General features: G+C 34.5%; 1 protein-coding gene and 1 pseudogene across 1 annotated transcript in view; both read left to right on the top strand.

Moving 5' to 3' along the window:
• The window catches only part of XPR1 (xenotropic and polytropic retrovirus receptor 1), a 119,170-nt gene that overhangs the window by 71,250 nt on the left and 32,185 nt on the right, over positions 1 to 15,735 (top strand). Inside the window, exons 8-11 of the mRNA XM_034409682.3 lie at positions 3,605 to 3,792; positions 5,977 to 6,156; positions 8,564 to 8,729; positions 9,598 to 9,792. Of these exons, the coding sequence (XP_034265573.1) occupies positions 3,605 to 3,792; positions 5,977 to 6,156; positions 8,564 to 8,729; positions 9,598 to 9,792 (729 nt within the window). The remainder of the gene's footprint in view (positions 1 to 3,604; positions 3,793 to 5,976; positions 6,157 to 8,563; positions 8,730 to 9,597; positions 9,793 to 15,735) is intronic.
• On the top strand, positions 4,923 to 5,591 carry LOC117661143 (histone chaperone ASF1 pseudogene; annotated as a pseudogene).

Genomic DNA, 15,735 nt, shown 5'->3' with positions numbered 1-15,735 from the left:
GATGCTGCTCCTTTAAAGGATCTACTCATTAAAATTAATATAACCGTTAAAAAATTCACATCTTTTTCCCAAGCTATTGCAGAAACCTAGAAATGGGTTGTTTTACTGAATAGCAGATACATACTGCCTAAGATCTGGAAGCACTTCTTCTGAATCATTTTTGAAGCCTGCATATTTTTTTTTCCTTTATTCACATCTTATTTTGTTATTGACTAGATCATATATTCCACTTCTCTCTCTTCATTTTAGCAAGCTGTCCATTTTACAAAACAATACTTCTGGGTCTTTATAGCTTTTTTGGTTCTGCTTATTAAGTATGCTGGCATCCTCTGGGACTGATTCTCCCCCCTTTACAATGATATGCATTCTAGCAGTTTCAAATTAATACCAAGTATTTAGATTTGACTGTTTTATTATTAATCTCATAGGGATCTTGTTCCCATTTTGAAATTAAATGTGACTATGTTATATATCTTTGGAAAATTTCCCATTTGTTTCCCATTTCTTGTGTGTGTGGTCATTGTTCCCATTCATTTTAAGAATATTTGTATCTGGCATTAGATTTTGATGCCACCATGTAGGATTTGGGACAGAATGCTTTCCTTTTGATTTTTTGATCTGTTCTAAATCATAATCACATAAGATATATAAAAATTTTGTCTGTGCCACAACTTGGCACTCATATTTAAAAATATTTGAAATTATCTATTTTACACTTTGCCTTTTTTAGCCTCTTGATTTATTTTTCTATCATGAGATTACCTTCCATATTTTGGCAGAATTGAAAGAAGATAGTGTATTCCTACTGTCAAATTGCTAATTATGTCTGCCACTGTATTTGAAAAGCTGAAAGAGAGTCAGTAGAAGAGAATTTGAAATGTTCTCAGTTCTTTTGTTTTTTCTAATTTATAATCATCACCATACATATAGTACCCATGCTGCTAAATATTCCTTACCTTTCCAAGGCTGGAATTATGTTCATTTATCTGTCATTTATGGAGTCTTAATTTAGTTGGCAATGTAGTTGGCAATGTAGATATACAGAAGTTCAATTTCTTTTTACTACTGTTTAAAATTTTCTGACTGAAGTAGTATTAAATGGTTCAAGGGGATAGCTTATGCCAGTCATGAGAAATCTACAATGCACTAATTAATTCAGCTGTTTAGCAATCTTCTCACTTATACCTGCTTTTTTAAAAACTGAGAAGTGTATAAAGACTGTTTTTCAGGGGCTCATGGAGAAATAAAAGCTTATAAAGAGAAATAGCAGAAGAATTTCTTCTACTTCCTCTTGGAAACCAAATAAGGAAATATGGGAAGTTGTCTTACATGATTTAGTTCTGAACAAAATCTCTGGGGTTCTTACTATTTATTGTAGATAGCAATCATGTGAGTGCTTGTTTAAAAGTAAATTTTTGATAAGCTCTATTGCAAAGAATAGATAAGATAGAAAAGGAAAATAAAATAGCTTAAATGAATCTAGAACAGGGGTGTCAAACTTGCAGCATCACGTTGTCACGTGATATATTGCGACTTTTCCCCCTTTGCTAAAATGGGGGTGGGCATGGCCAGCACATGACGCATGCAGCCCACGGGCCATGAGTTTGATACCCCTGACTAGAATAATTAGAGTTTAAATAAATTAAAAAAACAAAGCTCGAAGAGTAGCTTTATTAGGCATACTCTACTATCCTTTTTTTAATCATATCTAAGATATAGAATACTATTTCTGGCAAGATGTGTGTTGCAGTTATAAGCAAAGTTTTAAGAATTAAACTCCTGGTATCCTGTAGATGTTTGACTAACACAACTCCTTGCTATGGGCCACAATGGCTGTTAGTGATAGGAATTAGAGCGAACATAATATGCTGCACGTTGTCACATGATTTCCTGGAAATTGTCCAAAATTGCCAAGATAATTTTAGGGCAATTATCAAGTTATTTATTATATCTTTATTTCAGATATTTCCAGGAACTATAAGATGCATAGTCACTGCCAGCTGACAAAAGCAGAATATTCTCTTGCCAGAATAGCATTTTTAACTATTATTCCAAATATTTTGCCTTAGTTTACTTGCTAAGCTTGTTCTTTGAAAAACATTTTTTAAAAAAATTCTTAGATTTTTCTGAGATCATGCTCTCTTTAACCCTTTTTTGTCCCAATAAATTCACATTGTCCCTCCTGCATTGTTGCATTTGCTTTACTTTAAGCACATGCTTCACCTAGTAGTATCATCCAGCTAAAAAAACTTCAATCAATCACTAAATCACTTTGTATGGTATAGTTTTGTAATTAAATTATTGATATGTTAACTAAATAAATTAGGAGCATTTTGTGTATTATTTTTAAATAATGTAGTTGCTGTTGTTATTGATGGCAATAAGTCCATATGGGATGTGGTGATAAATAAGTCAATACATAAATGATATAAAGAAAGGGAGCAAGCAGTTTTCTCTCTCATAATGTCACAACTTGAGGTCATCAAAGAAAAACAGATTATTAGGTAGAAATGCATATTGAGAGCCAATTTGGTTTACTGGTTAAGGCATGAGATTAGAAACTGGGAGACTGTGAATTGTAGTCCCACTTTAGGCACGAAAGTCAGCTGGATGATGGGCCAGTCACTCACTCTCAGCCGAATCTACCTCACAGGTTTGTTGTTGTGAAGAAAATAGGAGGAGGAATGAGTATTAGATATGTTTGCTGCCTTGAGTTATTTATAAAAATAATAAAGGTGGAATATAAATAAACAAGCTTCGATTTACTGCCATATGATAGTAATAGGAATTATCTTGGTTGGCTATAAAAGTAAATAGACTATATCTGTAGCAACTAATGATGCGGGTTGTATGGAATGTCTGTCTTCAAAGGTTACATGCTTCTCAGTATCAACTGCTAGGGAACATCAAAGGGAAAGAACGTTTATATCCTTGTGCTGATGCTGGCAGTTGCATTGAAATGGCCATATAAAGCATTTTGTTTATGCATGGCAGCTAGAACTACTGTATATATTGTAGTAAAATGAAAACGGAAGAGTCATGTCTGAGTCACCTTCAAGTTTCTATCAGGGTAATGAAACTTGCTCTATGTACACTGAGGTAAAGGTGCATCACAAGATAAAGAGGACTTCAAGCACAATCACAACTTTTTGACACAACTATGCTAATTTCTTCCAACAATATGGAAATGGTTTGCTACTACTGTTACCCTGGTGTTCCCTGTTGATTTCCTATCATAGCACCAAGGCCTGCTCCTGTTTACCTTCTAAATTCAAGATAAGATCAGCCAAGTGTTGCTACCTGCTGAAACTTTCTACATATTACTGAAATATAATTCCCAGCATTCATCACAGTTTCACAGGTTCGGCCAGCCTGCTGGGAAATGTAGTTCAGCAAATATGGAGAGTCAGCTGACTCTCTGTCCTCATCATTAAGGGAACATAACTGCTGAAATTAAGCAAGTGTGCCTTTTAAATGTCATTTATTGCAGAATTTTAAATACAAAGAAAATAATATGTCCTTTATTATAAAGAAATAGTTGCTTAGTTATCTCTCCTAGGTTGTTCGTTTTGTATATGATTGATTTGCATCTTTTACTTGATAGGTGTGTTTAAAATGAAAGGATCAAATGTGTGGCCACTGATAAGAATCTATCGAGGGGGCTTTCTTCTGATAGAATTCCTTTTTCTCCTTGGCATTAACACATATGGCTGGAGGCAAGCTGGAGTGAATCATGTTCTCATCTTTGAGCTCAATCCCCGCAGTAATTTATCCCATCAGCATCTTTTTGAGGTAAGTTCTATAGTTCAAGGAGTTTTACATGCTCCTGTACTTATTTTGAAAAGCAGAACCTCATAAATTCAATTGCACAGATTCTAGCTAAATGCGTATATTGTTTTAATTATTGGGAAGTTTTTTTCTAAGGTTTTTCTTTAAAATGGAAGCATCTCACATCACTGGCCATACTGACTAGGTAATTCAGCATCTGACCACAGAATTCTACCCATACAAGTTTTTGTGTTAAATGATGCTATAATTTAAATATTGGCTATGACTGAAAATTGTTTATTTATTTATATGTAAAATTTATTTGCTGGCCATATTGTATCCAATGACTTTGGATGGCTTACAGTATAATAATAGAAATGTTATTACTGTCCTCCCTTTCTGTTTTGAAAATATTAAATATTTTAATGGATTCCCATTAAAATTCTTTTTTAAAAAGGTCTTTATATCAGCAGAAGTGAAATGAGCTAATACTTTCTTGAAAGGGCATTCTATAGATATACTTATTACTATAATCTAAAACATCCTGCACTCATCTACTGAAATTTAAATGGAAGAGAATTGTTATTCAAAGTGTTGTGTTAGTATCAATGGATGAAAGTCATTTTTCATACACATGTAATCCTCAATTTACCACTGTATTTGAGCCTGAAATTATGGTAGTAAATCATGGCAGTTGTTAAGTGAGTTGCCACGGGACTGCCCAATTTTACAACCTTTTTTGTAGTGGCCATTAAGAGAACACTGTGGTTGTTAAATGAACCCATTTTAGCCAATGGGCATTTTTTGCCAGAAACCAGAAGTAAATGCCAGTTTGTGGCAAAAAATGCTGAAAATTGTGGTATACTGCAAAGGGCCATAAATGTGGACCAGTTGCCAAGTGCCCAAAATGTGATAATTGAACTGTGGCTTTGGATGGCACCATTGGAATTTCAAAACCATCTTGTAACTAGCTCTGGAGACATCTGCTGTAACTTTGAATGGTCACTAAGAGATCAATCATAAGTCAAGAACCACTTATAGAGTTGATTTAGGAATAAGATAGGTGGTGGCACTTTCTCAGGCGGCAGGAGGAACACACTCTGACTATTGTTTGCGGGTTCTCTTCCCCGCGCTTCCTCCCCCCCTTTCCCCTCCCAATATGGCAAAGGTTCAGATGAACAACGTTGTGGTGCTGGACAACCCTTCGCCTTTCTACAATCCCTTCCAGTTTGAAATCACCTTTGAGTCCAAAGAGGACCTCTCCGAAGATTTGGAATGGAAAATCATTTATGTGGGCTCAGCAGAAAGTGAGGAATACGATCAAGTTTTAGATTCAGTTTTAGTAGGCCCTGTTCCTGCAGGAAGACACATGTTTGTATTTCAGGCAGATGCTTCTAATCCAGGATTTATTCCTGATGCAGATGCTGTAGGTGTAACGGTTGTCTTAATAACCTGTACTTACAGAGGTCAAGACTTTATCAGAGTTGAGTATTATGTAAACAATGAATATACTGAAACAGAATTGAGGGAAAACCCTCGAATAAAGCCAGACTTTTCTAAGCTCCAGAGGAATATTTTGGCATATAAACCCAGAGTCACAAGATTACATATTAATTGGGAGGACAACACTGAAAAACTGACAGATGCCAATTGCAGTAACCTAAACCTCCAGTCACTCCTTTCTACAGATACCCTGACTTCAGCCTCAAAAGGGTGGCCAACATCTGAAAACTCTAAATGTCATATTGGAATCTCATATGGACTGCATGTGACCTTTTGCGTTATGTTATGTGTTGAGCTCTAAACACACAAAGTACACAGAACACAACCATCACAGAAACTTTTTCTTTGGAATTACATATTAAACAAATGTAAAAATTGCTTAAAGAACACACTCCCTGTAGAAAGTTTATAAGGAAAAGTATTTGAGTGGATGTATAAATAAAAATATTTTTAAGTTTTTTTAAAAAAGGAATGATAGGTGGCTACAGTGAGAAGTGAGATGGGTGACATATACATTTAATAAATAAATATACTTTGTTCCTGAATGATATGAGTTTAAAACTTAAACTTAGAATTTGAGTTGGAGCTGAAATAAATTAATAAGTAATGTAATACTGAAGTAATATATTCCTGATATATATTGTGTCCTGCCTTATTTGCACATAACTGCTAAATTTGCATTTTTAAAGAATGTAATTTTTCTAGATTGCTGGATTCCTTGGAATGCTTTGGTGTCTGAGTCTGCTGGCATGCATATATGGCGATAGCACTGGATTTCCTATGCAGGCAAACCCACTTATCTTGTATGGATTTATGCTGCTGTTCCTTATCAATCCCACAAAAACCTTTTACTACAAGTCTCGATTTTGGCTGCTTAAACTCTTGGTAAGTCAAGATTAGCAAAAATCCATCAGCAACTGACAATCTCACCACCCTTCCCATCAAAAATATTATAATTAAATATTCTTAGATTTAGTTAAATGGGCTAGTTCCATTGCTTATCCATAGGTAATTTGTACATTAAATTTAGTCAGTGATATCCTTATAATGAACAGCAAACGCTAAGTTGACAAAGTTAGAAAATTTGTGACTGAAGTCCCACAACTATGTGTTTGATAGCAAAATCATTACATTATTTTTGGAATATAGTAGTTCCATCTCCATTGCTGAAATAAGTATCATTTTGGATAACAACGGGTCAGATGTACTATGAATTCTTCTACTTTACATTCTACACTTTTTAGTGTAAGTGATTACAATGTACACTGGCATTTCATAACCATCTCATTGTCAGTGTTACTCTTTGAATAATTGTGTCTTGATCATAAAAATGTAACCATTGTATTTTGTTCTTATATCCAAAATATAAACATCTGTATTAGAATATGACTTCTCATTGCTGCTGCAAGTATCATTCCATTCTACTGTATCCTATATTTCCAACATTGAGAGTGCTGTTTGCTCACTCATTCTCTTGTAGAGTTTGACTCAGCTCCTTAAAGAGCAGAATTCTAGAATGAATAACTGAACTCTAGCTTAATATTCATAACATTGTTAAATAACATTCATACTGAGATTAGCTGATTTGAAATCAGTGGGGAACTGAAATTTGATGCAACTGGTAGCTCAGGAAAACCCATATATAAGAGGCAGAAGGAGAGACGATTGAATAAGGAGAATTATGAAATCAGTTGTTATTTACGATTATAAAATTCAAAATGGTGTACAATGTAGCTTAATTTGTATATAAATGTACAGACTGAATGACTACAATGTTTGATCATTCATCATGAATATTCTGTTCCTTTTCATTCTGAATTTGATTCAACTAGCTAAGGTTCTGGATTCCTAGAAAAATGTATATTTTCCAAACATTAGGCTGTTTTAAGCTGTTGTTGCCTCATTTCATGTGGTTTATATGTAAATCAACTCCCTGTTATTTCTATAAGATTTCCATAGGTTAAACCTGTATATACTTTGAAAAGAATGATTGTTACCAAATAGCACAAATGCCAGAATTTCTGAATAAAATTCATTGTAATTATATTTTGGCAAAATGTGTCTAGTTTATGACTGGAGGAATCTAAAAGATATATGAGGTATCTAAAATATCAGCAGCAAATCCCATTTCAGGCATGAAAGCTGGTTGGATAACTTTGGGCCAGTCACTCTCTGTCAGTCCAACTCACCTCACAGAGTTGTTGTTGTGGAGAAAATAGGAGGAGAAGGAAATAATGTATTTTTGCTATCTTGAGTTGCTTACAAAGTAAGACGTGGGATAAAAATCCAATAAATGATCCTCTATCCTCTGCTTGTTTGTATTGTATAGATCTTGGTGTTGCCATTTTAGCATTTGGATGCTGATGTTCTAACTAACCATGCAGGAAGAACTATAATCTAAGATAAATGGAGCATGAAATGGCCTAGTTTGAGAAACACATAGCTGAAGGCAGAATGGACTGAGATGGAAAAGCATCTGTTTTTACTATTTCTTCCACTATGGTTGCAATAGTGTGCAAAAACATTTCCACCGCTGTCTTCTTTAGTACTAAATAGTTTTCCTAAACTTGATGCTTGGAGATATGCAACTTAAAAAGAACTCTATAAAATTGTTAATGTCAACTAATGCTGTAGTATTACTAAACCGTTTCCCTATTGAAATTAATTACAAAACTCTCAATTATAATACAGTTTTAATTTGAATGCCTATTATAATAAATGTAAAACAAGATTTAAATACAAATTCCTAGTCCAATATTATCTGCAAACTTTCTATTTTTTAAAAAAATTAGTAAATAGTGAAAGTGATCAAAGCACTTTAAAAGTTAAATACATCACCTCCCTCAGTCCACTATCTGTGGTCATACATACTAAACTAGTGGGAGTTTTAAGTTCAAAACAACTAGGACATTGGATTGTTGCATTCTGTGCATTAGGACAAAATGAGCTTATAATAATTAGACATGCTATTCAGTAGTGGGTTTCAATTTTGTTTGCTACTGGTTTGCGCGCGGGCGCTCGACACTTCTGCGCATGCACAGAGACGTCCAGGAGGGTGGGCAGAGCCTCACACTGCTGCCGCTACTGGTTCGGGGCGAACCAGTAACAATCCACCACTGATGCTATTTACATAGAATTGCACTGAGAAGTCCTTTAGTTTCTACATCTGCCTTGTAAAATTAATAGAATAATTTCTGTAATGCAATTTTACCATTTAAGAGAAAATGTTCAACTTTCGGTGTCTGAGTTTTACAATGTTATATTTGAATCTTTTTTTTTTTTTTTTTTGTAGTTTCGGGTATTCACTGCCCCCTTCCATAAGGTGGGTTTTGCAGATTTTTGGCTCGCTGACCAGCTTAATAGTCTGGCTGTAATACTTATGGACCTTGAATACATGATCTGTTTCTATAGTTTTGAGCTCCAGTGGAAAGCTAAAGATGCATTGCTGGAAGATCCAGGTATGTCAGTGAGAAGAGATTTGGTAACTGCCATATAAATTGGTGTGTACTGTGTGTTTGAGACAAATTTGAGCTTTATTTATTCAATGCAACAATACAGTCACATTCATTATACACTAGACAACCCCTTCCCCTTTGGGTCATTGTTTGAGAGATATTTCCTTACCTAAATGGAGAAACAGAATGACCCAGGGCTGGCAAAAAAGTACTGGGAGCAGGAGTGACTTCTGAGTTCCTGCCAGCTTCCCCATTGAGTTTTCTTATGGGAATCTTCTTCAGAATTCATCAGAATTCTTCCCTCCTCTTTCCTTCCCTCTTCTGCTCCTCAATGAGGGAGGGAATGGGGGATTTTGAGATTAGCTAGAAAATTGTCACAAAACATTGGAAATGAAAATTATGTGACCTCAGTATAGCAGTCCGGCAGTGCAGCAACAGCCAATATCACTGAAACAACCTTGAGCAGCCTAACTTTCCCATATTTCATTCCCTTGGGAGTAATGGATCCTGAATTTTGGACACATTCTGTAAATTAGCCCATTTGAGGTATTTTGGTTAAAAAATTGTTAATTTATGATGCTCTCTTTCACTTAGTTAAAGGTCATGTCAAGGAGAGTTTTAGTAATAGTATATAGATATTCATTATCTCTTTTACTGGGGATGGAGTGGGATGGAAATAAAGAATTGTATTTATTTGCTAAGTTTTCATTTTCCAATATTCCCTTATCTCTCAACACACATATGTTATGTGTGCCTGGCCACTTTAAAGTATTTGATTTATATTGTTGAATGTTAACTGGAATTGTTCATCTGTAATTTACAATATCATTTTCCTAGAGATTTCTTACCTTTTGAAAGTTTTTTTTTATAGGCGTTCATATTTGCAACACCTATGCTTATGGTGTGCGTGCAGTTGTTCAGTGCATTCCTGCTTGGCTGAGATTTGTCCAGTGCCTGCGCCGATACCGTGATACTAAACGGGCCTTTCCCCATCTGGTTAATGCTGGGAAATACTCCACCACATTTTTTATGGTGACATTTGCAGCCCTTTACAGCACCCACAAAGGTATAATTTTGGAGTCTTTGCTTATAAATTCAGGGTCTCTGTTTTTAAGTGCCAGCTTATTTGAGATTTCTCAGAATTACTTATTTAACTTTACTGGGGTCATTATCCAGTACAAGATTTGATAGACTAGTTGACAGTGTGTATTTATGAGTCACAAGTAGTCCTTGGTTAATAATGGCAGTTGGAATTGGGAACTCCATTGCTAAGCAAGGCTAAATGACTACACCAGCTTATGACAGCAGTTCCAGTTTTGGTTGTTGGGCGAAACATCATGTGATTGCCATTTGTGATCCCCTGCTGGCTTTCCCAATGACTGCTTCTCAGAAGCCGATAGTGGAGGTCACAAATGGTGATCCAGTAATTGCGAGATGCTGTGACCATCATAATTGTGAGCCCCCTAATAATGATCATGTGACCACAGGGATACTGTAACAATTGCAGCTTCTAAGACTGGTAGTAAGTCTACTTGTTCAACTTTATTATAACTTCAGAGTATTGCTGAAAAATAGTCATTGACTGGGAACTATTTAAGACATTTATAGTAAATTTCAAGAATTTCTACTGGATAGATTGAGTAAAATAAATTTAGTTATTTTTTTCCATTCTGCTATGGAACTTAATGAACTAAGTAGCAGAAATAAGTGAATCCTCTGTACTCACTTATTAAAACAACTGTATTTTTATTATAATTCTAGGCAATGATATCATTTCAGTTCCTATCTTCCAAATTAGTGCATAGTTTTTCTATAGTACTATCAGGTGCATGATGCATAAACACGCACATGCACTAATACACCCACACACCCACAATTTATATAAAAAGACCATTTTCTATTTCCAAAGGAGTTTGCCAAAATTTGAATTATAGGAAAGATATCATTATCATCATCTACTTCATTTATTAAATTTATTGTTTGCCTAGTCCAAAAGACTTTGTGTGACTTACAACATATCAAAATTAAAACAGTTAAAAACAGAACTTCAAACATAAGAGCTTGGACCAAAAACAACCCAGCTACAATAATAGAAGAACACAATAGGATCTTCACGAACAATCAAATCCTAGTCTTAGGAACAAAGCCAGGTCTTAAAAAGCCTTCTGGAATCTTAAGAGAGTGGGTGCCATACCTATCATGTAGTGGGTGCTATTCCAGAGGACAGGAGCTGTGACAGAGAAGACAAGCATCCTTGGTTCCATAATATGAAATAAGAATGCAAGTACCATAAACATACATGCAAGAGGAATTATAAAATTAGTTTTAAATCTGTTATGCCTGTAAATTGATTCTAATTGTTTCCAATTAAATCAATTGCTCTGTTTATACAGTCAGTGCCATTTTTAAACGTCTCTTAAGATTAATGCAAATGTATTTTTATTATAAACAAAGACAGTTTAGCTCATAGAATCTATAATATTTCAAGACGTATGTAGTAATTACTACCCTTCTGATACCAGTACACTAACCTACTGCCTGAAGCTAAAATATATCATTGTCTGATGAATGTGAAGAAAAATAACCAGTTGTAGAAAAGTACCTATTGATCACATATACACATACACAGGCACACAAACACACACAGCCCAAAACAGAAATATATGCAAAATGATAAGAAATTGCTTTTAAATTATTAATCTACAGGCTGAGATCTCTGAACCATTGTGTTCCCACATCTCTGTGGAAACCACAGTGATTTCCTTTTGTTGTTTTTGCAGAAGAATAAAGCACTTAGTACTTTAGGCAGTTATAGCATCTTTATCTTCCCCCAACCCCACCTCTTTCAACTGTTACTCCAGTCAAGAGGTTTAATACTATTCTAAAATATATACTAATTTATTCAGTTTTGCACATATTTCACTTATATGTAAGAATAGAAAAACTGCCAACTTTGTTCTATTATTTTCACCCCAGTAAACTTCTAATTTTCTTCAGTTGACTTATATTTTTTATAATTTTTAAGATAAACATCAGGCTTTATATGGAAACCTAGATCTTCTTCCCAATTTGATGATAGTGAAGAAGACTCAACACTTGAAACATCATAGTAAAATCCAAATGTTTACATGCAAATTCGAGGATATTAGCATTACACTTGCATCAAAATTAACAATATTGAAAAAAGTTTTCCTTGAGGAAAAGCCAAGGTGGAAGGGAATGGTGGATGCTGCTGCTTGAAGGCATATATCAGACTTTAAAAGGAACTATCCTACTTTTTCCTTACTTCCAGAAACATAAAACACTGGTGCCTAATGCAGCACACTCTGAAGAACCCTTGTCTTCAGAAAGATCATGGAAAAATGTAGGGAAAGGGTTTGTAAGACTTGTTTATTCAGTGAGAATAATATGTACAGTATGTCAAGAAAGAGAGAGAGATATTCCTGGTATGGCAGATTATTTCTGAGTAGTATTTAGGCTTTAAAAAAACTATTTTCAGCCATCTTGTACCAAATTCATAGGCAATACATTTTTATACAGGTCTACCCAGAAGTAAGTTTCATTTGTTTTAGTAAAACTTTACTTTTGGGTTAACTAGATACTGAAAGTATCTAGTTATTTAGTCAGCCAAAGTAAAGTATGAAAAATGATTAGAAAAAAAATCTATGATTAGATAAAGAAGACAGTTTTAAATATCTGCATTCCTTTCTTTGCTTTTTTCTTTCTTTGCCTGGCCTGTTTATGAGCTACTGAGAAGATTTTTTTATACAGTTAGAGTTATTTAGAATTCTGGAAACGACCCAGAACAAAGAAATAATTCCAGAGTTGTATAAATGGTTATATAATACTTGAACATTCTAATAAAAAGAAAATAGAGGAAATGTTTTCAAGACATGATAAAATTACAGTCAGCAAAGATGAACATGAATTAGAAATTATTTAACATAGGATAATAAAGGGCAAAGATAGAGCATGTGAAATATTTTTTTCTATGAAATAAAATTTTCACTTGTCTCTTTGTACAAGCAAATGACCAATATTCACTCTTCGTGTGCTTGGATTTTATCAGACCTCAAGAAAATAAGTAGTCTGATTTCTCTAAAGGCCACATTTCTCCATTATAATCATCTACATCTTCAAAACAAATATTTTATATTCCAATATAAAACAAATGTAAGCAGTACCGGTAAATAATTATAGTATCAGAATTCATTTATTTAAAGAAATTTGAAGACCCCACAACTGATCAGATGACTCTTGGTTGCATCCACAAGTCAAAGTCAAAACTAATAGAAATCAAAATAGTGAAACATGATTATACGTATCCACATAGTTGAGCATGACAGACATTTTCTCAGTGGAATTCTCAATTATCTCAATGCTCAGAAGGAAAGTCAAGTCTTCATGGCTCTGTGAAAGGCTAATAGGGTCGAGCCATCTGCACAGAAGTGGTGGGGGGACTCATTTCAAAAGGGCAGTGACAGCAGCAAAGGAGGCATATCTCATTAGTTGACATACCACCTTAGAGAGGGACATGGTACGTTCCCATTTTATGTAACCTGGTAACTTTCATAATTCTTTACTTTTTATTATTCTGGCTAAAAAATAATGATTGTGAATTTCTCTTATTACTGAGATGTGGTGAGTTTGGCTGACATTTTGGATCTTTACATTGCCATTTCCTCACCATTGCAATATCACCAAAGGCTGCTTTTTATTCAAAAATATTTGAATTATTGCCTAAAACTAACACAATTAGTTTGATAAAGTCTTTTGTAAATTTTAAGGTGCTTCCATTCTATAATTTTTAACTTAGGCTTTCAAAAAACTTGCATAAAAGGCTTGGTGTAAAATTAGCATACCCAAAGGTGTTATGAGAATTGGTTAAGCATGTAGCTATATGAACAATTCTATTGTAGTCAGGAGATGATACCATTTATCTTTCTTTCTAATCATTGTGAGGTTAAATTTACAATTTAAACAGATTTGGATTCAGTTACAAAGTATAAGCACTCAAAGACCAAATCCCTGTCAGTATTACGGTAATTAGTTATTAATAATATTAAATCTTTGTAAACTTTCTTCTTTAGGAAAGACTATTGCTATCTGTTAAGCAACAGTTTGATTTTGTTAAAACATTCTCTCTTAGAATGCATCTTTCAAAATGTGTTTGAATTTTCTTTTTCTTTCCTTTGTCTTTTGCTTAAGCAAAACAATGTTGAAACTAGTTTAGAGATGATAACATGCCCGATTAAACCGATATTCTAAGGCATTGATATATAAATCACTAGAAAAAAAGCAGAAAATGGCAGGAAGCATCTTTGGAATTTAGAATTGATGTGTGTTTCTGAAGGATATTCACTTGAAGGAAAAGACGGGGATGGGGGAGGAAGCAGTTCACTTACTGTCGGAATTCTGCCAAAGAAAAGAGCTGTCATGGTTGTCATGGTAACCAAAATATTCATTATTTTTTAAATCTTCCTATCCCCATTACTGGCCTTATTCCTCCTATGCTCTTATATGCCAGTTGCTGATTTCAGGAAGAAGTGAGGCCGCTAAGCTTCCACTCTGGAAATGAATTCTACTTTGTGTGGATGCTGCTTCAACATACTACAATTTTTTTGATGGGCTTATTTTCCTTCATTGATTTTTTGATGTTGAAATTTCTGGCTGTATTCCAAAGACAGAATCCTTGAGGGAGAAAGAGAGCCAGCAAGCAAGAGAGAGATTAAATAGGTGTGGAAGTCTGTGGGATGAAATAAAGAAATAATGAATATTCCACCTGGGATTACACTGCAGAATATAGGCCAAGGTTCCCAAGACAGAAATAAATGAGAATGACTTTCCTTTTTAATAAGAATTTACCAAATTTTGCGTATTTTTTTAATGAATGAGTCAAAATTGACAGCTCTACCATGCCTGTTCTTAGGTCTTTTATATATGCTTTGCTTCTCAGTTTAGCTCTGAGAATGTGATAGCCTAATTTGAAATTAAATTGGATATAGCTTGGATATATAAAGTCTCCGACTTGAAGGTAACGGTTTCCACAAGAAAATTGTTGATTCAGGCAGTCCGTAGCAATTTTAAAATTAAGGCAGTTTTTGATAACCTCTCAGTTTCTTGGTCTCACTATCATGGTTCAACGTTTAACAGAAACCACAGTGACTGACCCTCCCAGAAAGCTTATCATAGCCATTGTGTTCTGTGCCAGTTTTTGATAGCACACAGCAGTGATTATTTTCCTCTCAGTTACACTGAGCAGAATATATTGTTTGACTTTCCTAGATAATTTAATGGTAAACATTCATTGGCAGTAAATCCAGTGTTAACAGTCTGTTGTATAGAAATGATTCTGTATACATAGAGACTATTTATACAATGTATATAAGGGTAGTCTTTGCTTAGTAACCACAGTTGGGATTGGCAGATCTATTTTTAAACCTCACAGTCACTAAGTGAAACATCACATGACTGCAGTAGGTTTATGATCTCACTTCTGCCATGGGTCGTTAAACAAATCAGGCATGGTTGCAATGCAAGATAACACATAACTAACTTCCAATTTCACTGCTGCTTTCTCCAATTGATTCTGTTTGTTGCAAGCCCATTGTGTAGCACTAATAAAATAACTATGGGATGCTGCAATGGCTGTAAATGCCTGTTGGTGAAGTGGCCGAATGGTGATTACATGATGGTGGGGATACTGCATGGTCATAAATATGAGATCATAACTTCAAATGGCCACCAAACAAGGCAGTCGGTAAGCGAGGTCTACCTGTGACAAAAATTAGAAGGAAAAATCACATAAAAAGTTATACTTTGTAGAGGGAACATTAGAATTTGTGATGCTCACTTGTGCTACTTTTTTGCCTTATTAAAATAGCCAATGTAAACTATACATGTATTCTATTAGACTTGAGAGACAATTGTTAGCTTGAGGAATACCTCAGTTTTTGCACCTTTTTTGACTTTTGTATTTTGATGCATTTTTACATGTTTCAGAAATAAA

This window comes from Pantherophis guttatus, chromosome 3 (genome assembly GCF_059756535.1).
Source record: "Pantherophis guttatus breed Tessera chromosome 3, ASM5975653v1, whole genome shotgun sequence".
In the NCBI taxonomy this organism is placed as follows: Eukaryota; Metazoa; Chordata; class Lepidosauria; order Squamata; family Colubridae; genus Pantherophis; species Pantherophis guttatus.
This window is presented reverse-complemented; position numbering and strand designations above follow the sequence as displayed.